We start from the raw sequence: 26,316 nt of genomic DNA, 5'->3' as shown, positions 1-26,316 counted from the left end.
TGTGTTTTTGCTGATAGGTATCTTATTTAATTCATATTGTTGATTCATTAACATTGACTGAAATCACATTCTAGAAGGAATAAGTAAAGGCGGTCATGGGAAGCATGGATGAGATGTGTGGACCCAAGAAATGAAATTAAGGACAAAAGGAAGAGGCTTCAGAAAAAAAAAAAGAATTCCACCCAATAGATGGAGAAACTTTCTAACGGTGACAGCTTTCTAAGATGGAATATGCTGTCCCTACAGGTAGTGAGTTCTTTGAATGCACTGGAGGATTCAAGCACAGACTCTACTTCATGAGAACACCTTTGCAAGAATCCAAGCATTTGACTAGCACACTGGTCTGGAGGGTCTTATTAATCCTTTTGGCCTCGAGCGTGGGATCTAGATCACACTTCTACATCAGGGGAATCAGAAGCAAGGCCAGGGTACCAAGGGACAGATGAGGTCCTCGGACATTGTGAGAAAACGGGAGAACAGGAGTATGGGAGTAATGAACGCAGAAAGACAAAGTCACTGTAGGAAATCTTCAGCCATTCACGAGTTTGCTCATTTCTGGCCTTCTCTCCTGGCTGAACTCATGTTTGGTTCTCATAATTCATGGTAGTTGTGTTCTATAACATTACCACAAACACTGAATTAGGGAGACAGAACCACTTCTCCTTAGGGAAAAACAGGGCTAGGGTCCTATGAGCCTCTGGTCACATTTCCATCAACCAATTAACACATAATCTCAATGTATGTGTGTTTCTGCTGATAGACATCTTACTTAATACATGCTGCTGATTCATCAACATTGAACAACAGCACTAAACGTCATGCCTGAACAATGTTTTTCTAATGCCTGTATTTTCTCTGTAAGGCGCGCCACAGCTTTCTTGCACTTAGGAACACTAGACAGCACTTTGGCAGTAAGTGCAGGGGTCATTTTAAATAGCAAAATCACCAAGAAAAAGCACAAAAAGGTGAAAGATGTGACGCTGCAGAGATTATGAAAGAAATCCTTGTTTATAGTATGAACCCAAAGAAGAAGGCAGAGCATTGCCTTGTTGGACCCCTGCTGGGAATATGCCAGGTGACCTGCTCAAATTTTTCCCTGCCACACACACATCTGTGAAAGCACCATGAGCACTACATGGGGGTTGTTGCTTTTGTTTAGTTGCTAAGTCCTGTCTGACTCTTTTGTGACCCCCCATGGACTGCAGCCTGCCAGGCTCCACTGTTCATGGGATTTCCCAGGCAAGAATACTGGAGCAGGATGTCATTTCCTTTTCCAGGGGAATCTTCCTGACCCAGAGATCAAACCCTCATCTCCTGCATTGGCAGGCAGATTCTTTACCACCGAGCCACCAGGGAAGGATTGCATTGGGGTTACAAATATATTTTAGTGAGGAGACAGATTTGCAAATATGGAATCTGCAAATAATGAGGATCAACTGTACTCATCTGCACTCAAATGTTTGGCTCTCGGAAAGATGTGCCCAGACTTCCATCCCGAATCCCCAGTCTCTGGAATATGAAGTGGAATTGGGCTTAGCCCTCAACACTCCTCCTGCCAAAGAGAACAAATCGACAGTGACTCTTTCCAGGGACTCTGGTGACCAGTAAGTACTCACTAGGGCAAGAATGGAGATGGGTCTTGGCTCTGGCTAAGGTCCTCTCCTCAGCAATGCTCTTAAGCAATCTGAAAGACTCTTTAACTAGCTTAGGGTTTCAGAAGATAAATTTCTCTGAGTAGGGCAGTGAGGATGCTCATATCATTTTTCTCTTTGGATGGAAATACTGATTTTGATGACTTCTTTTACCTACATCTCAACTCCCTCTTTTTCTTCATATGGTCAAAAATCTCACAGATATTCTTCTAAACATTTTGGAAGTCCATCAAACTAGCATGTCAGTATACACTCAGTCATGTCCGACTCTTTGAGACCCCATGGACTGTAGCTCCTCAGGCTCCTCTGTCCATGGGATTTCCCAGGCAAGAATACCGGAATGGATTGCCATTTTCTTCTCCAGGGGATCTTCCTGACCCAGGGAGTCTCCTACGTCTCTTGCATTGCAGATGGATTCTTTACTGCTTGAGCCATCAGGGAAGCCCAATCAAACCAGCATGGGGTGCAAGACAGAGAGTGTAAACAGGAAGACTCAGCTTCACAGCCCGCTTTCGCCTCCTGAAGACGGAAGGTATTTCAAATTAGCTGCTGAGGAGAGCATTTATCAGAGAGCTCAGGCATGCTTGAGATTTTTCATTTTACAAGAAAATTACTGCCCTGAACACAACACAGTCAGGGCACAGAGAGTGCCTGGCTTCATCTGTTAACTCACCGGGTAGAGAAGTTCCTCAGGGAAGCAGTTGTACTAATAACACACAGCTTTGAGCTCTGAGCGGCAGATGCCAATTGAACTAACGGTTCTAATGAAGCATCTGGGCTGAAGGAAGCTGATCATGCCCCATCCTCCAGGAGTCAGGGGAAGGCTGAGAAGGCAAGAGTGCAGAGGAAGCTTTCAGGGATGGACCGAGGATGGTCCATTGCTGCTCCCAGACAGACACAGACTGTGGGTGGGAGATGGCGTGTGGCTGGGCCTCACGGAGCTCCAGGAAGATGGGGCGCTTTTAGGTGGGGGAGGGCAGTGGTGTCAGCAGCTCTTGTCTGGACAGGCCCCAGGCATCTTGGGGATTCTCCCAGGAGTAGAGCCGTGACTTCCGGTTTTCATTTTCACACACACTCAAAAACTCTGCAGAGTGGAATTGCTCATACCACCGCATGAGGGAGTGGACGAAGGACAGACGTTGGGAGCGGAAGGAGAGGGGGAGGTGGGGGAGGGCTGTGGAGAACCCATCCTGGAGCGGGGAGGGGTGGGGCTGGGCAGCTGTCAGAATTTATTTCCACTAAGCCTGGCTGGCACGGGCTGGCCCTTGCAGCCCTCTTGCAGGACTCTGGAGTTGCTGCAGGAGTGATATGAGCATATGGCTTGGTCCTGCTTCGTCTCGTTCTACTCTGAAGCAGGTGAGAAGTGAGATCCCAGGAATACTGCATGCATAGAGAAAGAAATATAGGAGTAGACATCTCCACAAGACACCCGAACCAAAATGTGCACAATAGAGGAGAATCCTCAACGCACATCTATGAAATATATTCCATTCTGTTCTCACCACAATTTGATGATTCACATAAAGCAGATACTATGATGACCATCATTCCTGTTTTACTGAGGATGCAATCAAGGAATGGAACGCTGGGAGCTATGAGAGCTCGGACTCGGTCTGAGCACTTCCACAATCCTACAGTGGCCACCCTGAACACAGCTCCTTCTCACCTCCCTGAATTTTCCATTCCCCTTGGCCCACCTGCCTGCACTCCCCACACCTCTGGCCTGGAGCCTGCTCTGCGTCTCATCAGAGTTGAGGGATGTGGGCTGCTTCCTGAGACTAAATTAGCAGCTCTCCCTGGCTTGAGCTGGCTGAAGAGGCACGGGAAGCCGTCACTCAGAACTGGCAAACTTCCCCAGGCTGAGTTCAGGCAGGATGCGTGATCGGGCATATTACAAGAACTAGATTTCAAACACAGCCCTTTAAAATCCCATTCCTCTGCCCAAAAGCAGCCCCCTGTTTGAAATTTCAAGTAGCTCTAATTTGTTTGCTGGTTGACGTGTGAATAAGCATCGGCAGTCAGTGACTTTTCCATCAAAGCTGATAAGCAGGAAGCCCCTGTGCTTTGGGAGGAAGAGCCAGAAGTCTGTGGGCCAGGGAGGTGGGAGGAGAGGAGGCCCTCAGGTGACACCCTCCCGAAGCCAGCTCATCTGCCCCTTGGCTGTCAGTCATCGTGAGGGTGGCCAGGAGCGCCAGATGCCCTCATAGGAGGGGGTGCTTAATATTAATAGACTTCTAACGAACAAGAGGACTACTGCTGTTAAGAGAACAGAAGCAAATGGAAAGGGAGAAACATATCAATGATTGGAGGGACTTCCACTCCAGTTTTCAAATTCCAGCTGCCAATGGGGAAGCTTGTCATGTGAAATCTCTCTTGAACAAATGAGGAACACTGGACAAAATCCTAGGTCCCCAGGCTCCCTGCACACTTCCCAGGTCCCAGCCCTGGGCTCCGCACACCCTAGTCCCTTATTCACAGATGCATCCTTTTTCCCAGCCCTTGCTGAGTCTCACACCCAGCTGGGTGGTCCTCGGCTGTAGTCATGGAGTCCTCAAGGAGGCTTGTCCCTCCCCAAACCTGGAGTGACAGCAGTCCAAGCATGCTACAGAAGAGGCAGCCACAGGGAGCAGGTGAAAGGAGTGCCCGGAGACTCCCTGAGGGCTTCCCTGGCGGTCCAGTGGTTAAGAATCCACCTGCCAACGCAGGGATGTGAGATCGATCCCTGGTCTGGGAAGATCTGACATGCTTTGGGGCAACCAGGATGGTGCACCACAGCTACTGAAGCCAGCACGCTGAGAGTCTGTGCTCCGCAACAAGAGGCGCCACCGCAGTGAGAAGTCCGAACACCGCAACTGCAGAGTAGCCCCTACTTGCCACAACTAGAGAAAGCCTGCAGGCAGCAGTAAAGACTCAGTGCAGCCAAAACTAAATAAATTAATAGATTAATTAATTCATTAAAAAAAAGACTCCCTGAGAAGGGGCTCTGTGATCGGAGCTCTGGTGTCAGCAGGAGTAGCCGAGTGAGAAACGGGATTGAGGGTGCAGGCGCGGGCGTGAGACAGCCGGGTCTGTTGTGCAATCACTAGGGCGAGGCAGCGGAGCAGTGGGGGGGCTGGTCAGAGAGCAGGCTCCTGGCAGGCAGGGCCCAGCCCGTGACAGGCTTGCAGTGAAGCTGCCATTTGCCCTGAAAGCAACCGGGGGCCACCGTGGGGTTTTCAGCCGAGGACTGATGTTTCCTCCTGCCTCCTCTAGTGGGAAAGTTGGACTTAATAACCCGTCAGGTCTCCTCCAACCCTAAGAATTTATAAAGTTCTGGGAGATGCTGACACCTGTTTTAAACCTCCCGCCAATTCCCCTTCTCCCAGCCCCTTCATTAAAAGGGAAAAGTGACTTCTCAGGAACCTTCAAAGCAGCCCCCAAACCACCAATCTCTATCTCCTCTCTCTCCTCTGGAGAACTGCTGCCTCAGAATTTCCTCATCAAAGGCCAAGTCGTGGGGAATGGCCTGCCAAGCAGACCCCAGCCAGCGCTCTCGTCAGGTCCATCCCTGCAGGAAGCGAGGCAGCTGATTTCCAGCAATGAATCCCCATTCCTGCGTGGCTGAGCCAGGACCCACTGAGGCAGCTTCAAAGGATCTGCATATTTATGATAAACTCCCTCCTCGGATGGAAAACACATTGGACAGTAGCAATCACTGCGCTCTCTGAGCGGCTTCCCCGACTGGCGACCTGTCTGAGCCTTAAAGGCTGTTCTCATTAGCGCAGGTGGGACCTGAGCTGTGTCAGAGGCTCATGCAAAGAGGAATGGGGGACAGAACACAGATGTGGGGGTGGAGTGACCTGTCCATGGACCTGTTCATGACTCCGTCCTCACTGTTCCTCCAAGGCCACGTGCAGGCAATGGCAACACAGACCATCATCTGACAGCGTGTTTTGGGGATTTACTATTGTTCTTTGCTTTGGAAGTGGGAGAAGCGATCTGGAGGGGGGACAGACTCCAGCAGGTCTGCTTAAGTTGCATCAAAGCAACAGACACTTCCTGGTCTTCTGGCTGTGCGCGCCACGATAACGTGTAGCTGCCTTTACACTACTCAGTGATGTAGCCGAAGCACGTTCTCGACTCACAAACACTGGACCACCCACCCAGAACTCCATGGAAGACGGCAGATGTGCCTGTTTCGGGGTGGGGGGTGGGGCTTCCGCAGGCAAGGGGCAGCACAGGAGATCAAAGAGAGGCATCCTGTACTCCCAGCAACTGGTGAGACCTGCAGGGACTTCGAGAAGTTGGAGACTGGAGTCCCTGAACCTTTTAGAAGACATTGCATCCCTAATTCTCGGTTTGTAAGAGTGACTCACAAAAGCCGTCTTGCCCATCCTCCTGCCTCTGGTTAGCACTACACTCAAGTCCTTCCAGGAAATCAGGCCCTTGGAAAGCTGGGTTTGTATCAGCTTTGGAAAACAAAACATGGCTGCCGACTCACGGTGTTTTTATTTGCCTACTTCTGGCCGTCTCTGCCAATCTCCATCTCCACACACACAGTTAAATGGATCCGTGGTCCACAAAAAGGTGGCTCAGGACTGGTTTCCATGAAAAAACCACGTGAAAATAACTCTGTATATTTTGGAAGTGGTGACTAGGGGCAAGAGGAGTAGTTAATTAATTCCAAGGGCTGCCATGTGGTAAATAAAAATGGAACGTTTTGAGTGAGGGAGGTGAAAGTCCCATGGTGTTCTCAACTATGTGCCACTTAGCTTCATCTGGAGCCTGGTCCCCACTTTAAAGTCTTTACTGAATTTGCTACAATATTCCTTCTGTTGTTTTATATTCTGGTTTTTATGCCATGAGGCATGTGGGACCTTAGCCTCCCGATCAGGGATCGAACCCGAACCCCCTGCATTGGAAGACGAAGTCTTAACCACTCGACCACCAGGGAAGTCCCGGGTCTCGTGTTTTAACAGAGCCCCAGACAAACCAAAAGGCATTTATGGTGAGAAATTCATCAACTGTGTCGCACTGGGAATGGCTAGGGGCCACGGTTTGGGGAAAGAAAAAGTCAGCGGGACAGGACAACTCAAGCACTGGACAGTGACTGCTAATTTTTACCTTTCCTAAAAGATGAGTATCTCTGACTCATTTATCTTACATTTCCAGCCTTTGACACAAAGTAGGTGCTCAAAAAAAATTTTATGCTAAGTTTCAAAAAAGAATGAATGAAATCAAATCAAATTATGTTTAAGTATTTGAAGAGCTGGTAAAAGAGAGAGGGCGAGAAAGCTGATTGTTCTGGGCTGCTTGATGGGGCAGGATTAGGAGGCAGGTTTTGACTCTGTGCCTGGAAGCTTCTGGAATGTGTCCCTGGGGAGGCATTGAACTCCCCAGCCCAGGATGTGCTCAAGGAAAGGATGTGTGGCTGCTTCCCTCAGGGATGCTGTGGAGAACTTTCTTGCATTGAATTGGAAGATCAGACCAGAGGTCTAAAGGGTCTCCTCCAGCTTGTTCTGGGACATTCTTCAGAGCAGAAGGACCAGAGACCGTGAAAACAGCTACACCTGAATCAGCTCTTTAGTTTGGAACTAACTAGCTAATTGGAGAAGGAAATGGCAACCCACTCCAGTGTTCTTGCCTGGAGAATCCCAGGGATGGGGGAGCCTGGTGCGCTGCCGTCTATGGGGTCGCACAGAGTCGGACACGACTGAAGTGACTTAGCAGCAGCAGCAGCTAAATGGATGGGGGCTTCCCAGGTGGTTCAGTGGTAAAGAATCTGCCTGCCAATGCAGGAGACACAGGAGATGAAGGTTTGATCCCTGGTCCAGGACGATCCCATGGAGAAAGGAAGGACAACCCATTTCAGTATTCTTGCCTGGGAAATCCCATGGACAGAGGAGCCAGGTGGGTGACAGTCCGTGGTGTTGCAAAGAGTTGGACATGACTGAACAACTGAGCAAAACAGCTGAATGGATGAGGACCGTGATTTTCTCTCAGTTTCTTTACTTGCAAGATGGAGAGACTAGTTTTATGCATGGTTGATAAAAGGATGAGAAATTTCAAGTACACAAAACACCCAGCACAGCTCACCGTGTAGCAGACCCCAGTTAAGGGTATCCATTCTCACTATGTCAGCAGAGTCAGCTTTCTATCTAACCATAGGCGAGCAGAACAGACTGCTACACAAATTGAGTTTCAGTAATCTTTGAGTTTAGCCAGGCCAGACGTTGAAGGGTTACCATCTTCACTGCACAGAGGGAGAGACTTGAGGTGCCCTGTTGCGATGAGCCCATCGAAGAGTGTTGATCCCACCTCCCTGGCCTCATCCCTCCATCTCCTAGAGGCTTAATTAGAGCCTGTTAAGCCATTTCCGATCCTCAGATGAAAGGTGCACTCATCTTATTCCAGCCCTAACAAAGTCGCTGGGGGCCTGCTCAGAATCTCTGATCTTTAAACCAAGTTAAAATGAAGGAAATTAAGGGCCCGCTGATGCTGTGCTTCATTTTTCCCCTTGCCTCTTTCAAATATGATTTCTCACAAATTAGGCAGGGAGATTATACTATTCTGATACCACCCAGGAGATCTTTTGGAAGATGGGGAGGGAGAATTTGGAATAGAGATAGGAGATCTCATACAGGCAAAACCTGGAGGCTGAAGCTAGCAGACCTCGTCCAGGTTTGGAAAAGTTCCTTTCAGGACACTGTAGGCAACATTTTCTCCTAAACAGCCTCCAAGGGAAGATCCACAGATGAAAAACCCTCTCCAAACAGAATCAAAACAGTAATTTTTTTAAATGGTAAAAAAAAAAAAAGCCCTGAAATTCTAAAAGACTATTTTTTAAATGGTAATAATCCCTTAATCAGCCACTGGCAGGGACTATGGTATTTGGTTCAGACATTTTACCAATTACAACCCACTGGGTCCCTGCGTGGTGCTTTCTAAATAATCAAACCCAGCTCTTAACAGTCACTCGCCCAGACAGGAAGAGAAAGAACAAAACCAAACCCAAATGAGAAGAGGCCATTACTAAAGAAAGCCCAGCCCAGCGGGTGCCCAGGAGCCAGGTGCTGTCCTGGTTTGGAGCAGGTGGCAGCAAGTTAAGGTGTTTTGATTTGGGGGCTTAGGGATTCCAGGAAAGTGAGAAAAGGCAGGAGTGGGAGACCCATGAGCATGGACTTGGGAGTCAGACAAGCCTGAGTGTGAATTCCAGTTCTGCGCCCAGAGTCCTTGCTATTTGTGGACTTGGGCCAAGTTCCTTCACAACCCTGAGCTTCGGTTTTCTCACTTGTCAAGTGGGAGTTTTATCTACCTTGAAGGGCTGCCCTCCACATCAGAAGTGACCTGTGCAAAGTGCCCATGTGTTGTCTGTGGTACCAAACAGGTCCTCAAGAGATGTTATTTCCCTGCTCTGTGTCACTCTCCCCTCCCCTGCCAGCATCACCGAGGATGGAGTTGGGAGAATAGTACAGCAGTTATACTGACATACCCCTGACATTCCTCCTACCCTGGAAGAGAAGCCCAATTAATTACCAGTCCCTAAACCATCTCTTCATCCTGTAATAAGCAGGGGAAGGACACCTGTCAAGAGGCGAAGACCGGGTCGGTGATTGGGATGGGACCTGGGGACCAGAGCTGCAGAGCTACATCTGTGCTCATGATACATCCTGCAGAGTTCTCACTGCTACTCACGGAACATGAGCCAGACAGGCAAGCAGCAAGATGGTCACCAGATTTGTTGAAGGGAAATGGGTAACAGAAGAGGATTACTCTGATGCACTTTATAAGTCCAATCAAGGATGTGTGTCCCTTGGGGTAGCTGAAGGTCAAAAAAATACCATCCTATTTAATGGTCACTTCTGCAGCAGGTTCCATTCAATATTAGCTCAAAAAAGATGAGGGTGGGATACAGGGGGCGTCAAGCCTATTCTTAGAGGCTGCAGTGTGTATTTGTCAAAGGTGAGCCTGTGGACTGGGGCTTCCCTGATGGCTCAGTGGGTAAAGAAGGTGGCACAGTGGTAAAGAATCTGCCTGCCAATGCAGGAGACGGGGGTTCAATCCCTGGGTCAGGAAGATCCCCTGCAGGAGGAAATGCAACCCTCTCTGTTATTCTTGCTTGGAAAATTCCATGGTGGGCTATACTCCATGGGGTCGCAAAGAATCAGACATGGCTGAGCACAGGGCTTAGGAACATACATTTGAAGGCAAGCATGATGGGTCATTCTTGCATACACCTGGGTTTGAGAAGCCCTACCCTCCACAAGTGCTGTGGAAGATGGGGCAGCAGCCGTCTCTGAGCAGAACCCCTTGCTGGGCTGGGCTGGGGTCGAGTGGTGGGTGCCGGTGGCTGGAGATGCTGCTGTCTCCTAATGACTCAGGCAGCTCTGCAGCCCGGCAGCTGGGAAAAGCAGCCTGAGTGGTGGCTGGTGGAGAAGCAGAGGTAAGGTGAAAAGGTACTCTGAGGCTAATGAGCTGTTCTTCAAGTGGAGGGTGGGATCAGGGCCAACAGCCAACTCTGCCACGGCAGGTGTCGCCTGGTAGAAGTGGGCTCTTTCTGGGGAGCATTAGGAAGCAGGGCTGAAGGCCAAAGAAAGTTTTTCAAAGCCTGAGCCTGGGCTTTCTGTGGACTGAGCCTGGGTTTGGCATCCTCATTGTTCTCCTAACTTCAGTTTTTCTTATCCCCTCTTTTTCCTGACCCTGTTTTACTTTTCCTGTAGCCCTTACCTCCACTGATGTATTATATAGTATTTGTTTGCCTCCTGTCTGTCCCCTACTGGAATACATGCTCCACGGAAGCAGACACTAAGCCCATTTTTAACCTTTGTCTAGAAGACAGCCTGGCACATTACAGGAACTCAATATGTATATTTGTACATATATACATATATACACGTATATATGTATATATAGATATATTGGAGAAGGCAATGGCACCCCACTCCAGTACTCTTATCTGGAAAATCCCATGGACGTAGGAGCCTGGTAGGCTGCAGTCCATGGGGTCGCTAAGAGTCGGACACGACTGAGAGACTTCACTTTGACTTTTCACTTTCATGCATTAGAGAAGGAAATGGCAACCCACTCCAGCGTTCTTGCCTGGAGAATCCCGGGGATGGGGCAGCCTGGTGGGCTGCCGTCTATGGGGTCGCACAGAGTCGGACACGACTGAAGCGACTTAGCAGCAGCAGCAGCATAGATATATATATCTGTGATGATTTAGTAGCTAGGTCGTGTCTGACTCTTGCGACTCCATGGACTATAGCCCACTGGGCTCCTCTGTCCATGGAATTCTCCAGGCAAGAATAGTGGAGTGGGTTGCCATTTTTTTCTCCAGGGATCTTCCCAATCCAGGAATCAAACCTGGGTCTCCTGCACTGCAGGCAGATTCCTTACCGACTGAGCTATGAGGGAAGCCCATATGTATATACTGCAAAAAATGAATAAACGTTCCTTACTTCACATCCCCCACTGGGACTCAGGAAGTCAGCCTGACAATTTGCCTACAGATGGGCGGCTTCCTTTGTTCGGGAATTATGAGCCCAAGGGCATGATTTGAGTTTAATAACCTGAAATTGCACTTATTTTTTCCATGTCAGTCTCTTGCCAGACTGTAGGCTCTCTCAGTGCAGGAACTGTATCTTTTCCATTGCTTCCCCCATGCCCAGCCCGGTGCCTGACACCCAGGACAGGCTCACAATCTGTGACAGCCGTGAAATGACCATTCTGTGATCCTCCATCCCTTAGTTTCTGACTGCCTACCTCACTCCCAGCCCATTTGGGAAGTTATGAAAAACAGTTGCTGATGTCACTGCTTCAAGATCACAGTGCTCCAGCCCTGAGCTAAGAGCAGTCGTTAACATAGCTTCTCTCAGTCTGGGACTCTTGCCTTTTATTTATTGTCTTCCCAGAGGGTGATCTGCCCTTGTCGTTGAGCATAATTGCTTTCCTCCTAGAAGGAACTCCACTGGCCCTGGTGAGACAGGCTGAATCAAGGTCTCTCAGACACAGTGGAAGGATGCAGGTGTGATGGCCCTTCCAGCACAGCCCAGGGTGCCACCCAGATCACCTTTGGGGTCTGTTCCTGTGTCCTCCACGAGGTCTACCCAATCAGGCACTTGTGGGGTGGAGTCCAAAACATCTGCATTTTCCACAAATTGCCAAGGTGATTCTGATGCATAATTTGTCATAATGGTTAAGAACTTGGGCTTTAGAGTCAGAAATGCTTGAATTCAAAACCAGCTGCCATGGCTACATTGTTCAAGATCAAGTCAGTCTGTCTCCTGGAGCCTCAGTTTCCTCACTTGCAAAATGGGGATTAATAAGAAGTAACTACTTTGTGGGATTAAAAGGGAAAATATGAATGACATATTCTGTGCGATAAATGGCTCATGGTTAGAGTTTCATGAATGAAAACCCCTATGGCAATGATGATGGTGGAGTAGTGAAAATGGTAGAGACGGTGGTGGTGGTGAAGGTGATGGAGATGGTGAGACTGATGGTGCAGATCGTAGCAATGGTGACCATGAGGACGACGGTGCTGGGGGTGGTGGTGAAGATGATGGTAGTGGTGCTGGTGACGAAGAAGATGATGATGATTTCTTAATCTCCTGGAAAGGTGATTCTGCAACCTCTTCAGTGGTATGTTTCCTTAGCCACTCTGATAGTCAGGAGGCTCTTCAATATGTCTGCTTCCTGCTATAATTAGTGCATCATTTTCTACTTCTAATGTTTTCCTAAGGTTGGAGGAAGGCGACACTAAGAATAAAGAATTTCCTAATAGAGTGATGGACAGGTTGGGAGCCCTTCAGAGAGGCACTTGGAGTGACTGCCAGAATCCCTGTTTCCTCTGATGTAAGAGAATCGGAGGAAAGGAGAGTGAGAAGGTTAATGCAGGAGGATGAGAGAGGCGGGGCGAGTTGAAAGGAGCTCCAGAGGACGAAGCATCCCTGAGTTGGACAGGGAGCAGCCAGGAGAGGAGGGGTGTGATTGGCATGGCAGGGGGTGGAGGTGGGTTGGTCAGAAAAGAGCTGACAGGAGAGAACTGAACACTAAAGGGATTCCTCAAACCCCACAGGACGGGATCTGATCCGTATGTGACCAGCAAGCCACCTGGAAACTAACACTGGTGCCAGGATTACGGCGAGATTCAGGAAGCAGAATAATCCACATGGTAGAATTCTCTCCTTATACAATGCCCCCCTCTCTGCCCTCTCCCACTATGAAGCACAGTTGCCTCCCTCTTGGTGTTCTGCTGGGGCTGTGACCCCTGATCCACACTGGCTGATCCTGGTGCAGGAAGAGGAGAAGCCTTGCACTGGACACCACCTGCTGCTCTGGGGATGACAGCAGGAGGTCATCCTGAGTGCCAAGGAGAAATGGGCTGGGGACAGAGACAGGAGCAAGGAGGAGGGATCTGCCAGCAGGCTCGGCTTACCTGCCGGAAACCATTCCTTGTGAACTGCAAGATTTTCAAGGCATAGTTGGACCTCTGGCCTTTGCTGTTGAATTCAATGTGGCCGGTGAGACCTTCCAATTCTACCTGTCCAAGAGAGAGTGAGTTACAGCACCAAATAGGCCCAGCCTTCCATGTGGCCTGGAGCAGGCATTCCACCATTCTAGTGAAGGATGCACAAGAGAGGGGAAGCCATCAAGATCCATTCTCCTGTCCACCTCTTGGCCACAGGACCTTGAGACTATGAAAATGATGTCTCTGGAACCAGTTCAGACTTTTGCCCCACACCCAGTGACCTCACAGCTGCTGCATAAACCAACTCGGTACTGAGATGCAAGTTTGAGCTCAGATCCCCCGGAGCTCCTCCTCCACGCCCTTGGCTGTGAATAGCATCTATCCTCCTTGGGCAGCTGCTCGCCCATCTCTAAGCTTCAGGAAGTCAGGAAGACCTGACTCTAGCTGCCAAGTCCCAGCTGCTCTGCACCAGGTTTCTCTGATGGAGATGGCTTTTTCCTGGGCTAGAATCCATGTCTATCCCACCAGTGGTGGCTTAGCTGGGAGAACTCTGGGGGAACTTAGCATCAGGCCAGAAGTGCTGAGCCTGCAACTCCCCGAGGGGCCAACATCCATGGCAGCCATTATCCATCCCCATGTGTGCAGAGCTTTGCAGGGACCATGTCTGAGCCAAGGGGGTCCCAGTTCCAAGCCTAGAATCCAGGGACCGCCTAACAGTCTAAGGCTCAAGAGCCATTGCCCTGCAAACAAACTTGCCATGGATTCTCAGTGGTTTTTAGGGATTAGGAAACAACTGGGACTGATGCTCCCCTGAATGGGATCACCACAGATCATTGTTTTACCCATGGCTGTGATATACTGGGGAGGCCTAGAGGTGGGGGGCCTTGAACAGTGTCCCCCCCAGACTCTGCCCCTTGCAGGCTGGGCGTGGCCCGCAGGGTCCCCACCGCCCCTCACCATGCGCAGGTAGTTCATGAGGCTGGTGCCGTGCTGCCAGATCTGGGCCGAGCCGCAGGACAGGGGCTTCACACCGATCTCCTGGCTGCGGTTCAGCTCCTGCACCGCGGTCACCACAGCATAGACGGCATCAAACAGCAGGGCCGAGGACAGCTGAGGCAGAGAGACAAAGTGGTGGGTGTAAAGGAGGGAAAGGAAAAGGAGGAAGAAAGGAGGAGGAAGAAAAAGCAAAACAAAGAAGTGAGGGCGTGTCTGCCCTGGGTCCACCTCTCCCTGGAGACTTGCAGACACAGCTCGCCACGCCATTTCTCACATCCTCCCACCAGGCCCCAAGCTCTTTCCTGCCACATGGTTGCCGCTTCCCACGTCGTCTGGGATGCGGTCATCTTGGCTGGTGCTCCCTCATTAGCAAATGATCCAGATGCTGAGAAATCAGCATGTGCTTATCTGCAGTATTCTCTGGCATTTGGCCTTCGAGATTCTTCAGGTGCTTCTAAGTAATTACAACTCCAACAAGGGATGCTGGGGGTGAGGAGGAGGAAGAGGATGGAAGGACCATCCTCAAGGTCCCTGTCTTCTCTCCATCTGTATCTTGTCTTCAGAGAGGTGACCCAGGTGATGTATCCCCAGTGTGCTCTGGGCTTCATGAGTCCTTTCTGCGGTCCAGCTTGGGCTGCCTTGAGCTCCTGAAACCTCCTAAGCCCTGAACATCTTCTTTTCCCAGCTTAGTCTCCAAGGGTCCTCCGTCTATCACCAGACAGTTCTCTCCCAGGCTCCTGGCAATCAGCCCAGGTCTCTCACTGGGATCCTCCAGCAGCTTCTCTGAAACCTTGTGTTCCATCCACATTCCTCCAGTTTATTCCTCCCACCCCATCCCCCATCACCAATTTCACCTCCGAAGGTGTGAGAGCCTGTTACCTAACTTCTGGCTCATCAGCTTTTCCCACTGCAGGGGGACCTCATCCCACTGCAGGTCTCCATCCCGAAGCATCTTTTGGATCTCCCAATTGCTTTCTCCCTCTACTATTATTTACTGATTTAGCTCTGGAAAGCATTTGGCACTGCAGGTGGGGAAAGTCCTGGTACCCAACTAGTGCTCCATCCATGTTTCTGCTTCTGGGTCTGCAAAGCCCACCATCCCTGCTCCTTCCATCTTCCATCCTGTTTCCCTTTTGGAGCTCTTGCTGTCTTTCTGTGGCTTCTGTTCCCCATCCATGTGGGCATGTTTCTAGGTCCTGTCTCTGCTTCTCCTGTCCTTGTCTCTTCTAAATATTAACCCCCCCCAAACGACTCAATTCTCATTTAAAATCCTCTCCTCTTTCTTGGCTCAAAATGTTCCTTGGCAAACATCCGCGATTCTCTTGTTTTTATATTTTCATTTGTTTTTTCATTGCTATCTTCTTTGAAGCTGTTTGTAAATTGTTTAGGGGAATGAAAGACTGTATAAATTAAGATGAATCAATCTGACTCAAGGAACAGCAGCTGAATTTCTCCATCCACTGGAATAAAAATAAGAGTATCTTTTAAACACACCACTGTAACCCTTATATTCCCCAACACCCTCAGACCAACGGATTCCCAGAGTTCTCTTGGGTGTCCGTTTGTCTCTGAACTTCTGTCGCTTAAACTCTGATCCCCAGCACAATTCCAGGACAGGAACCATTAAAATTTCATGGAATAGTTCTTACAATCTGGGTTTTATTCAATGAAATAAACACTTAATTACAAACAGCTGCTTTAGCCCAAATTCTAATTACTTAATCTAGCCATCTGTAATTTTAATGATTTTCTACGATTTTTGTTCTTTGCTGCGTGATGAATAGGAGTGGCATATGAAATTAGCAGGGATGTGTCTTCGTTCAAGACTGTCTTCTGCTCAGGCGGGAAGCGTGGTTGTGGTTTGCTGGCAGCCGCCAGGCAGGCACGGCCTGGTGGGGGCAGCACTGAGCGCTTTTTTTTTTTTTTTTTGGTGGTCACCCTTCTGTACAGCCATTCCCTCTCTGTGCCCTTGGAACTGGGCCCCCATTCCAACAAGCTCCACCTGGAACATCATGGGCCCAACAGGGAAGATGAGGAAGAGAGGGAGACACACTCCAGTTGGGAGAAAAAGAAGTAAGAGAGAAGAAAATGCAAAGAAAATGTGGAGTGCAGGAGAGAAAGAACAGAAAGAGCAAGAAGGGGAGGAGGTTATAGTGACAGAGGAAAGTGGAAAGGGCAGAGTGAGGGTGGAGGAGATGAGAAGGAAAAAGAGAACAGAACTGATGGAGGAGGAGAGGACGGTGGAGGAAAGAGAGAGGAGGAGAGCGGCCCCTCCCAGATGGAGCATCTCTTTAGGAAGCTGAGTGGGGAGACAAACCAGGCTGTGTGTTCCTGGAACTGATTCTTTCTCGCCTTCCAGCTCCCGGCAGATGAAGGAGCTAGGCTGTTTGTGCTGGGAATTTCTGCCTCCAAAGAGACAGGAAGAGGCACCGCTTTTCAAAAGGTAGGTGCTGAAGCGAGAAGCCTTGGGAAAGATGAGCTTTACATTCGTCAAGGGGAGGAGTTCCTACATCGCCTTCCCTTCAGACACCATGGCTGGAAGGTTCTGTAAGCTAGAGCCGAGGCTTCGCTGTGGCCCCGTCCTCTGGAGGGCCTCCGCAAGGCCCCCCGGCACTCCTGCACCTCAGTTTTCTCATTTGTTCAATAGGGCAGCATGACTGCTCTTGTCTGTTAGGGTGCCACGAAGAGGAAGACGTCCAGGTGGGATTATTTCAAGCGTCAGTGGTTCAGCATTCTATCTGTTCTCTGTTCTCACTCCTTGACTCTGAGTCTGTGAGTGTGGCTTTCTTTGGCCAACAAAATGAGGCGGAAGTCACAGTGTGCCCATCCTGGGAGCCTAGGACTCAGAGGTCTTGTGCATTTCCACTTGCTTTGCCACCCTCCTGCCACCACCATGAGAGAACATGCCGGGCCAGCCTGCTGGGCTAGAAGGATGGGAGCTATGTGGAGCCCCAGCCTGATCAGCCGACTCCTAGGCATTGAATGAGCTCAGCCAGATCAAAAGGGCTGCCCTGCTGAGCCAGCTTAGATGAGCTGATCCCTGGTTGACCCTCAGATGCACGAGCTCCATAAATGTTTATTTTGTAAGCTGGTGAGATCTGGGTGCTGGTTGTTACAAAGCTGGTGTTGCAAACGCTACCTGATATACTTACTAATGCTTCTTGAAATATCTGCCAGATAAAATGTTAAATAAGTTCATTCAGTGCATGTAGTGGAAGAAGTGGTGAAGTGTTAATCACTCAATCGTGTCCTACTCTTTGCGACCCCCACAGACTGTATCCTGCCAGGCTTCTCTGTCCATGGAATTCTCCAGGCAAGAATACCAGAGTGGGTAGTCATTCCCTTCTGTGGGTAGATCCTCCCAGGGTATCTTCCCAACCCAGGGATTGAACCTGGGTCTCCTGCATTGCGGGCGGATTCTTTACTGTCTGAGCCACCAGGGAATGTGTGGCTCAAAGTATCCAGCAGATGGAATGTTAAATAAATTAATTCAATGCATATCTGTACTCTTTACATTATGCAGTAAAATTGAGGATGGAATCATATCGCATTTTATCTTCACAATAATCCTCTAAGATGGTCAAACCTAATTCCGCAAAATGACAGAAAAAGAATCTGAGGCCCAGGAGGGTTACATAGCTACCTAAGATCACACAGCAAGAAAACAGCAGAGCCGGGATTTGAATCCAGGTCCTGTGCCTCCAAAGCCAGTGCTCTTGTCAGCACATGTGAGCACAGCCCAAGCTGGTCCCACAGCCCTGTGAGTGGTGCCGCCTGGCCGGGGTGTCAGGTGGGCATGAGCCAGGTGCCCAGGGCCACCCGTCTGCCTGTCTGTGGTCAATGTGCACACAAATGGCAGGGTTGAAACCCTCAGAGGGACACTGGCAACGTGGCACCAGGACCTTTAATGTCACTAGGCCACATGCCAGATGTGGACTGGTTTGGGTTGGAGAGGAGAGGGCAGGTTTTGCCTCCTCTTAGCTCAGTTGGTAAATAATCCACCTGCAATGCAGGAGACCCCCGTTCGATTCCTGGGTCGGGAAGATCCACTAGAGAAGGAATAGGCTACCCACTCTAGTATTCTTGGGCTTCCCTTGTGGCTTAGCTGGTAAAGAATCCACCTGCAATGCGGGAGACCTGGGCTTGATCCCTGGGTTGGGAAGATCCCCTGGAGAAGGGAATGGCAACCCACTCCAGTATTCTTGCCTGGGAAATCGCATGGACATAGGAGCCTGGTGGGCTACAGTCCATGGGGTCACAAAGAGTCAGACACGACTAAGTGGCTTTCACTTTACTTTACTTCACTTCCTGATACTGTGCTATGAGCCTCTGAAGAGGCTGTGCTACAGCCTCTGTGAGGTGTAATGAGCACCTCATTACAACACCGGAGTGATGAGTGCAAGACCCACGGACAAGACCAGGGGCACAGGGCTGCACTCCTCCCAGGAGGGGTGAGCAAGGTCCCACCTATGACCCTATGCCTGAGGACTTGTCACTGCACCTTAAGCAACTGGGGGTGAGGACTTCCTTCCTTCAGGTGTTTTGCCCCAGCAAATCCTTCCTATGGCATCTTCCCTCTTTCAGGTCTAAAACACCCTGCTAGAATGTGCTTGGTAACCCTGAGAAACTTCTAGCTCAAGTTCTCATTCTTCCCTCTCTCAGTTGGTTCCCTGATCAAAGCTCCTTGAGCTTTGCAAGAGTTCTGACCTTTGGAAAAGTTATGTGAGCATCACATGAACAGCCTCATGGGGCTTTGGGAGGCTTAAATCTAACCTGGCTAGGACAGATCTAGAAAGCCATGCAAGCCCACTTCCAGAGAACGTGCCTTGTAATAAATGAACATGAGCAGAGATCCCTGACAGGTCCCACAGAGTAAGGACATTGGACCCGGTGGAGAACAGCCAGGGAAATCTCTGCCTTCATCACACACACACAGGGAACGAAGTGCAGGGAAGAAAAACGCAGGTAAAAGCACAAAGGAAGCCTCTCTGGATGAGCTGCACTGGGGGCAATGGTCCACGGCACAGGACCAGGAGTATCAGAATCTAGTTTCATTTGCAAAAGGCTTGGTTTGCCCCTGAACAAGATCCCCACATCCCCTTCCCTCATCTCCATGCCTGGGCTTCAGCCTATCTGAGAGATGAAGGAACAGATCAGCTAAAGCCCTTCCAATGTAAGATTCTTGGATCCGAAACTCAGTGGGTCTTAGCAACAGCATCAACAGGATTCTGGCCACAGACATCACTAAATGACAGTCTGGGGCCTCCACACGCTCCCTCCCTGCTGACTTCTCCCCCAAAGTGTCCCTTGTAAGCACGTTCCAGCACTTGTATGATCTACTTTTGAGCTGGGCCTGGAGAAGGCTGGTGTCCAGGATGGGCTGTGTTTTGGGGGGAGGGGCTGGCTCACAGAGGGGGTGCTGGCAGCAAAGGGGCACCAGGGAGGGGCCTGGTGGGCACTTACTGCGGGCCCCGTGAAGGGCACGTGGTCACAGTTCTCCTGCCAGGACTGGTTGAGGCTCTGTGCAAACTCTTGGAAGAAAGCGTGGGACTGGTTGAAGATGGAAAAGCCCAGAATGTTGACTCGATCGTCCACGAGACTGTCCATCCGCTGGAGCGAGAACTCCTGAAAGACGCAGCAGGCAGGGCAGAGCAGGGTCAGGGAGGGCAGGGTGGGTGGGCTCTGCAGGCTCACAGCTGGGGAGTGCAGCCTAGCCAGATGGACAGCGTTGCCAGGTGTTCTGCGGGGCGTCAGGGTCTGGGGATGGCAGAGAGTTCTTCCTCAAAGAGCTCACAGGGTAGGGGTGCAGGGAGGGAGAAAGGAAAAATGAGCAGAATGATCTCTACGAAAGGCATGTGTACAATGCTCTGGCTGGAGAAAGAAAGAAAAACACGAATGAGTTGGTAGAGGCAGGATAGTGTGTGCAGAAGGTGTGACCCATGAGCTGTCTTGAAGGATGCTCAGGCATTTTCTGGGTGGAAAATGTGAGTGGACCAAGGCTATTCCAGACAGGATTCACCATGGATACAAAGACCTGGAGGTGAGACAGTGTGTGGGCGCCTGCGGGATACTTTCACAGGAGCATCGCTCTTCAAAGCGTGTCCACAGAACGCCTGCCGCAGACTCACCTGGGTATCTTTTTTAAAAAAAGTGATGATGCCTGCATCCCACTTAACACCAACTGAATCCATATCTCAGAAGCTGAGGCCCAGGACCCAGTATTTTTAGCAGGGTCCAAGGTCATATGCACATCAAAGTTTGAGAGTCACTGGGTCAGAACCAGGATACATGAGGGTGGGGTGACTGTGCGAGATGGAGTGGGAGATGTCAGCAGGGGCTGGAGCACAGGGCTTGGTTCCTGGGTCAGGGAGCTCGCGCTTTATCCTAACAGTGATGGGACCTGAAGGCTCAGTCAGCCGAGGAGTGAGAAGATCACGTTGTATTTCTAAGAATCTCCACCTGAACATCTGCAAGTAGGGCTGTGCCTTCATTTTATTATTATTATTTTTTATTCATTTCACAAATATTGAAGTGCTAATTACATGCCAGACACGGGCACAGAGGGTGTTCTAGACACGGAATATATATGAACAAGAAACACATTTCCTGATGTCCAGGACCTTGCAGGTTAGGGGACGAGACAGACTGTAAGCAAACAAATAAATATGTATACTGTCAGACAGGGCTTCCCTGGTGGCTCAGCAGTAAAGAATTTGCCTGCAGTGCAGGAGCCACAGGGAGACACAGTTTCGATCCCTGGGTCAGAAAGATCCCCTGGAAAAGGGTATGGCAACCCACTTCAGTATTCTTGCCTGGAGAATTCTAAGAACAGAGGAGCCTGGTGGGCTACAGTCCATGAGGTCATAGAGTCGGACACAACTGAAGTGACTTAGCACCCAGGCACTGTCAGATATCTGTGGGGTTAGGATGGGGGTTGCTCCCTGAGATGAGGCAGTTAGGGAAACCCCATGTGGGGCAGTGGCATGTAGACACTCAAGGGAATTCTCCCAGGATGTGTGGTCCTCACCCATCACGTGGCTGGAGCCATGGTTTCACTCAGCTAAAAGCTGCAGGCATGAGTCTCAAGGAGGCCAGTTAGTGTCACAGGGAGAAGCACCCCTATCTCAGGCAGGGCTGAGGTCAGAGCCCTGGACCCCCAAAGTCCCCCTGTCCTATACAGGGAAATAAGGCAGGAGAGTGTGGGCTATTCAGCTCACCAATCCCCGCTCCTGAAATAATGCCTTCACATGCAGGTCAGGTCATCCTTGTGCATTGAATTCACATTCAGCACACATTTATTCCACATGCCTCACACACAGCTCTGCACCCTCTGGGCACATGGTCGTTAGACCCCAGGACTAACCCATCAGCCACTCCATCTGACATGACAGATGGCAGGTGCCGTGGGCTTGCTTTGTAGCCGAGCAGAAACACAGCTCTTCTTCAGGCGGCCTCCTTGTCTTAAGACTTAGTTCCTCCAGGCCCCTGTCACGCCCCTGGCGAACTCACTCACTCACATCCACGGCCACGGCCAAGCCCTCGGGCCATGGGCCTGCGCTGTGCCCGGAGTCCAGCCTCATTAGCTGCAGCTTGCAGACTAAAGTTACAAAGATGCCTTTGGAGCCACCAAAGGCTGACAGCATGGAGTGGGATGAGGATTAAGTGTCTTTTGGATCCTGCCACATCCCCGTCAGGGGAACCCGGACGTGTCAGAGAATGTATTGATTCATAAGCTGATATGTCTCCCGTCTCTAACAGGGCAGCTGCCCGTGCACTATGGGCTATCAGCAGACACGAGGGTGCAGATGGCTAACGAGGAGACAGCATCTGGCAAGGACGGGGTGGCGGGGTGCAGAGCCAGGCTGCTGTCAGGCGACCGAGGGGCCTCCCCAGCTGTGGTTGGTGTGGGGGGAGCTGGAGATGTCCCCTCTCCCTCGGCTTCTGTGTCAATGTGGGCAGCTCGTCACCACCGCCCTATCCTCACACACACAGCAGGGTGGAAGAAGGCCCATTTCAAGGAAGCCCTGATAGCTCAGTTGGTAAAGAATCCACCTGCAATGCAGGAGACCGTGGTTCGATTCCTGGGTCAGGAAGATCCCCTGGAGAAGGGATAGGCTACCTATTCCAGTATTCTTGGGCTTCCCTTGTGGCTCAGCTGGTATAGAATCCGCCTGCAATGTGAGAGACCTGGGTTCGATCCCTGGGTTGAGAAGATCCCCTGGAGAAGGGAAAGGCTACCCACTCCAGTATTCTGGCCTGGAGAATTCCATGGACTGTATAGTCCATGGGGTCGCAAAGAGTTGGACATAAGTGAGCAACTTTCACTTTCACTCTGACACCTTGATGTCTAGACTCACAGTGGCAGTAGGGGACACATGGTAAGCACTTTGGGTTCAAATCCAGGGGCTGCACTATACTGCCATGTATGATCTGGGCTTCAGGTCCTCATTTAAAGTGGCAGCAACAATGACAGCAACCTCAGAGGTTGTTCGAGGAACAAATAATAGGCATGCACCAGGCGTATCATCTCTGGCACACAAGACATGTTCAACATGTGACAGCTACGAACATGCGACCACAAGATTGTGGGCAGCTTCTAGCTTCCTACTTCTTTAGTTCCGCTCGTCTTGGAAACCTGAGTCCAGAAGGTGTTTCCTTCAAATGCATGACCCGAGCGGAGTAAGAATGAATGAATTAATTACAGACACTTAGAGACAGCCCATCCCAAAGCCAGACAACCTGTCTTCCTGCCTTTTAATAACTACCTTCTCATCCTCCAATTATATCCTATTTTCAAAGGCCCCCTTAAGATAAAACGATCCAGGAGCTTCCTTGATAATCCATCCTATTTATAACGACCCATGGGAGAGCTTGTGAAAGGACAAGAAAGGGGTGGAGTGTTCTTTTATTGTAATTTCCCAGGACACTTCAGGCTTCTATTCTCTCAGCATCTTCACTGTTAGGAAATGCTTCTTTCTGTCTAAACTTACACTCTTCTGCTGCTGCTGAAGCTTGGTGTCTAAGTGAAAATGGGAAACAGCTGCCCACTGCCAGTTTGTATACAAAGAAAATCTTCTAAGTTCTAGTATTTCCCAAAGTGTGTTTCTTAGGACACTAGCTTTTCTGGGAAGTGTGTACAGAAGTTACAATAAAACAAGTTTCCATGTTCAAATAAGGGGAGCAAACCTGGCATATTCTAAACACATGTTCAAGATTGACAATTCACACTAGCACATTAAAGAAGTCCTACCGTAAGCAGCTTAATTTTGTTTAACCTGGGACTTTCTAAGCTCTAACCATGGAACACTTTCCCCACCAAACCTATGGATGTCTCACAGGAGTGTTCTATAGACTGTGCAGTGGGAAATGCTGTTTTAAACATGCTACATAGTCATGCACAGATGTGAGAGTTGGACCATCAAGCAGGCTGAGTGCTAAAGAATTGATGCTTTCAAACTATGGTGCTGGAGAAGACTCTTGAGAGTCCCTTGGACAGCAAGGAGATCCAACCAGTCAATCCTAAAGAAAATCACCCCTGAATATTCATTGGAAGGACTGATGCTGAAGCTCCAGTTTTCTGGCCACCTGATGCAAAGAGCTGACACGCTGGAAAAGATCCTGATGCTGGGAAAGATTAAGGGGAGGAGGAGAAGGGGGTGACAGAGGATGAGATGGTTGGATGGCATCACTGATTCAATGGACATGAGTTTGAGCATTTGATAGTGAAGGACAGGAAAGCCTGGCATGCTACAGTCCATGGGGTCGCAAAGAGTCGAACATGACTTAGCAACAACTGAACCACAACTCTAAACATATTTAGGGACACATGAATCATAACCCCCAATACAAATCAAGTCATAGGTAGGGTATCATTTGGCTGAGAGGGTATTATACAAGATCAACCAATTTCAGGATGAGAGGGGAGCATAGACCCTCTGGCTCCTGCTTTCCACCGGGAGCTCTAGCCAAGAATGCACCCTGGCCTCATCCAGGTGTCCTGTGCTCTCCAGGTGTGTTCCCTGGCTGGCTGTGACCTTAACTGAAATGACAAAGTGTTAGGAGCCCTGGGGTAGATCAGGTTCTCATGGGAACCTTGGTTCTCTTATAAATGTGCTGGGGAGGGAAATGTTAAGGTCTCTGCTCCCAGTGTGAGTCGATTCCACCACCATCACGAGACCAGGGGAACCAGGGTGAAGAACAGAGCCCATGGCCACCTGGTAAGGCCGAGTGCTGGCACAGAGGCCAAGACCAAGTCTTCAATTACTCCCAGAGCACGTGGTTTCGTGACAGCACTTGCAGTGCCCGTATATTTCCATGCCCATGGCCTCTTCCTCCCAAGGCCTGTGTGTCCCTAAGAGCAGGGATGGACCTGGCCCATTTATTTATTTTTGGCTGTGCTGAGTCTTCACCGCTGGACTTTTCTCTAGTTGTGGGAGCTACTCTGTAGTTGCAGTGCGCAGGCTTCTCATGCAATGGCTTCTCTTGTTGCACAGCACAGGCTCTAGGGTGCGTGGGCTTCAGCAGTCGTGGCATTCGGGCTTCGTAGTTACTGTTCGCAGGCTGCAGCTCAAGAATTTGGGCTCAATAGTTGTGGCACACAGGCTTAGTTGCTCTGCAGCATGTGGGATCTTCCCCGACCAGGGATGGAACCCATGCCCCCTTCATTGGCAGGCAGATTCTTATCCACTGTGCCACCAGGGAAGTCCCCCATTAAAAAAACAAAAACAAAACAAAACTGGCTTCACCCAAGGATTTCAGGATCTTAATTCCCTGACCAAGGATCAAACCTGTGCCCTCTTCATTGAGAGTGCAGGGTCTTAACCACTGGATGGCCAGGGAAGTTCCCTGCCTCATTTCTGAAACCTCCACTGCACCCAGCATAGTGCTTAATACCTGGAAGCTGTTTGGTGAATGTTGCTTGAGGCTGTGGATGGAAGATGCTTCAAAGTCCTGGGGTCCTCACTATGCCTGACTCTGCTCAGTCTTATTCCTACAGAAGGTGTAAGAACATGAGCAGGATGGTGACCATCCCTTGATTGTCCTCTGCAAGTTACATTATTATATTTTGAAAAGCAAATTCCTGACAGCTTGTTTTCTTATCACTGGGCTTTCTCATTTAAAAAGTTATAGATGTGCACACATTTGTGTATGTGTGAGCATATGGGGTCGTGTGTGCATGTGTATCCTTCTGTATACAGTGATTTTTCAGGGGACTGAATAGCTGCAATTGAAGGTCAGGTCATGACCACAAGTGAATACTGGAGAGGGTTACCTGAAATTGAAGGGTGTTTAGAACAGGCCTGGGAGGAAGGCCTCATGCATAAAGGATGGAGAGCCAAGTGAGTGCTGTGGATCAGCTGAATGGCCCCCTTTGTCCAGCAGCTGTGATACTTTCAATGTCCTGGTTTGCCCACAGCCTTCTACTCCAGTCAGTTGCAAGTACCACTCCATGGCCCTACAGCCTGCTCATCCACCAGGCCAGGAGCTAGGGCAAGCTGAGTGTGGGCAGCGGGGTGGAGGGGTGAGGGACAAGGTCAGCCGACTAAGGTTAAAAGCACAAGGGTTTTTCATGATCTGGACTCAGCCTCTGTACTTGACTTTAAGAAGAAAAACAGGAAATCAAAACACAGGTCCAGACCATGTCCTGGGGTCAAGTCCATCTCCTAACCTTTCACTGTCTGGGCCTGGATGCAGGTGAAATGGGGAAGTGGGGGAAGGGCATTTCATACTCTCTGCCCACGAGCCCCTTTTCCTTGGTTTCTTCTCTAAATTTCTGAGCCCCCAGGGGCCTGACCATTGCCAGGGCCACCTCAGCTAGACGCTTCAAAGACAGCCTCTGCCCCCTCTTCTTTCAATTCTATATCTAGTCAATCTGTGTCCTGTATCTCTACCCCTTCCTTTTCAATCCTGCCAGGTCAGGCCTTCCTCATCTCTCCTGTCTATTAAGTAACCTACCCCTTGGACCTTGGGAGACTCAGCCACGACACAGCACAAGCCCCAGCTGCCATTTGTGCATGGCGCCCCCTGGAGCCGTGCCATGTGGCGATCCCATCAGGGGACAGCAGGATATAATAAAAAGAGGTTTTGAAATAAGACAGTCTGTGTTCAAATCCTATTTTGCCACATACTGGTTAGGTGATCTTGGGCAGCTGAGTAGCCTTGCTCACCTGTAAAATGCAGATCAGAGCATCCACCTTGCAGGGATAATCCATGGCTAGT

The 26,316-nt window shown here is 49.9% G+C and overlaps 1 protein-coding gene across 1 annotated transcript in view; it reads right to left on the bottom strand.

The window, feature by feature from the left end:
- GRIK4 (glutamate ionotropic receptor kainate type subunit 4) overlaps nucleotides 1-26,316 on the bottom strand; it is a 341,407-nt gene that overhangs the window by 100,170 nt on the left and 214,921 nt on the right. Inside the window, exons 7-9 of the mRNA XM_055548398.1 lie at nucleotides 19,561-19,722; nucleotides 14,059-14,211; nucleotides 13,069-13,173 (exon numbers count right to left, since the gene is read on the bottom strand). Of these exons, the coding sequence (XP_055404373.1) occupies nucleotides 13,069-13,173; nucleotides 14,059-14,211; nucleotides 19,561-19,722 (420 nt within the window). The remainder of the gene's footprint in view (nucleotides 1-13,068; nucleotides 13,174-14,058; nucleotides 14,212-19,560; nucleotides 19,723-26,316) is intronic.

The sequence above is a fragment of the Bubalus kerabau genome, chromosome 15 (genome assembly GCF_029407905.1).
Source record: "Bubalus kerabau isolate K-KA32 ecotype Philippines breed swamp buffalo chromosome 15, PCC_UOA_SB_1v2, whole genome shotgun sequence".
Taxonomy (NCBI): domain Eukaryota; kingdom Metazoa; phylum Chordata; class Mammalia; order Artiodactyla; family Bovidae; genus Bubalus; species Bubalus kerabau.
The sequence above is the reverse complement of the archived record's forward strand: the minus strand, read 5'-3'. Positions and strand labels throughout refer to the sequence as shown.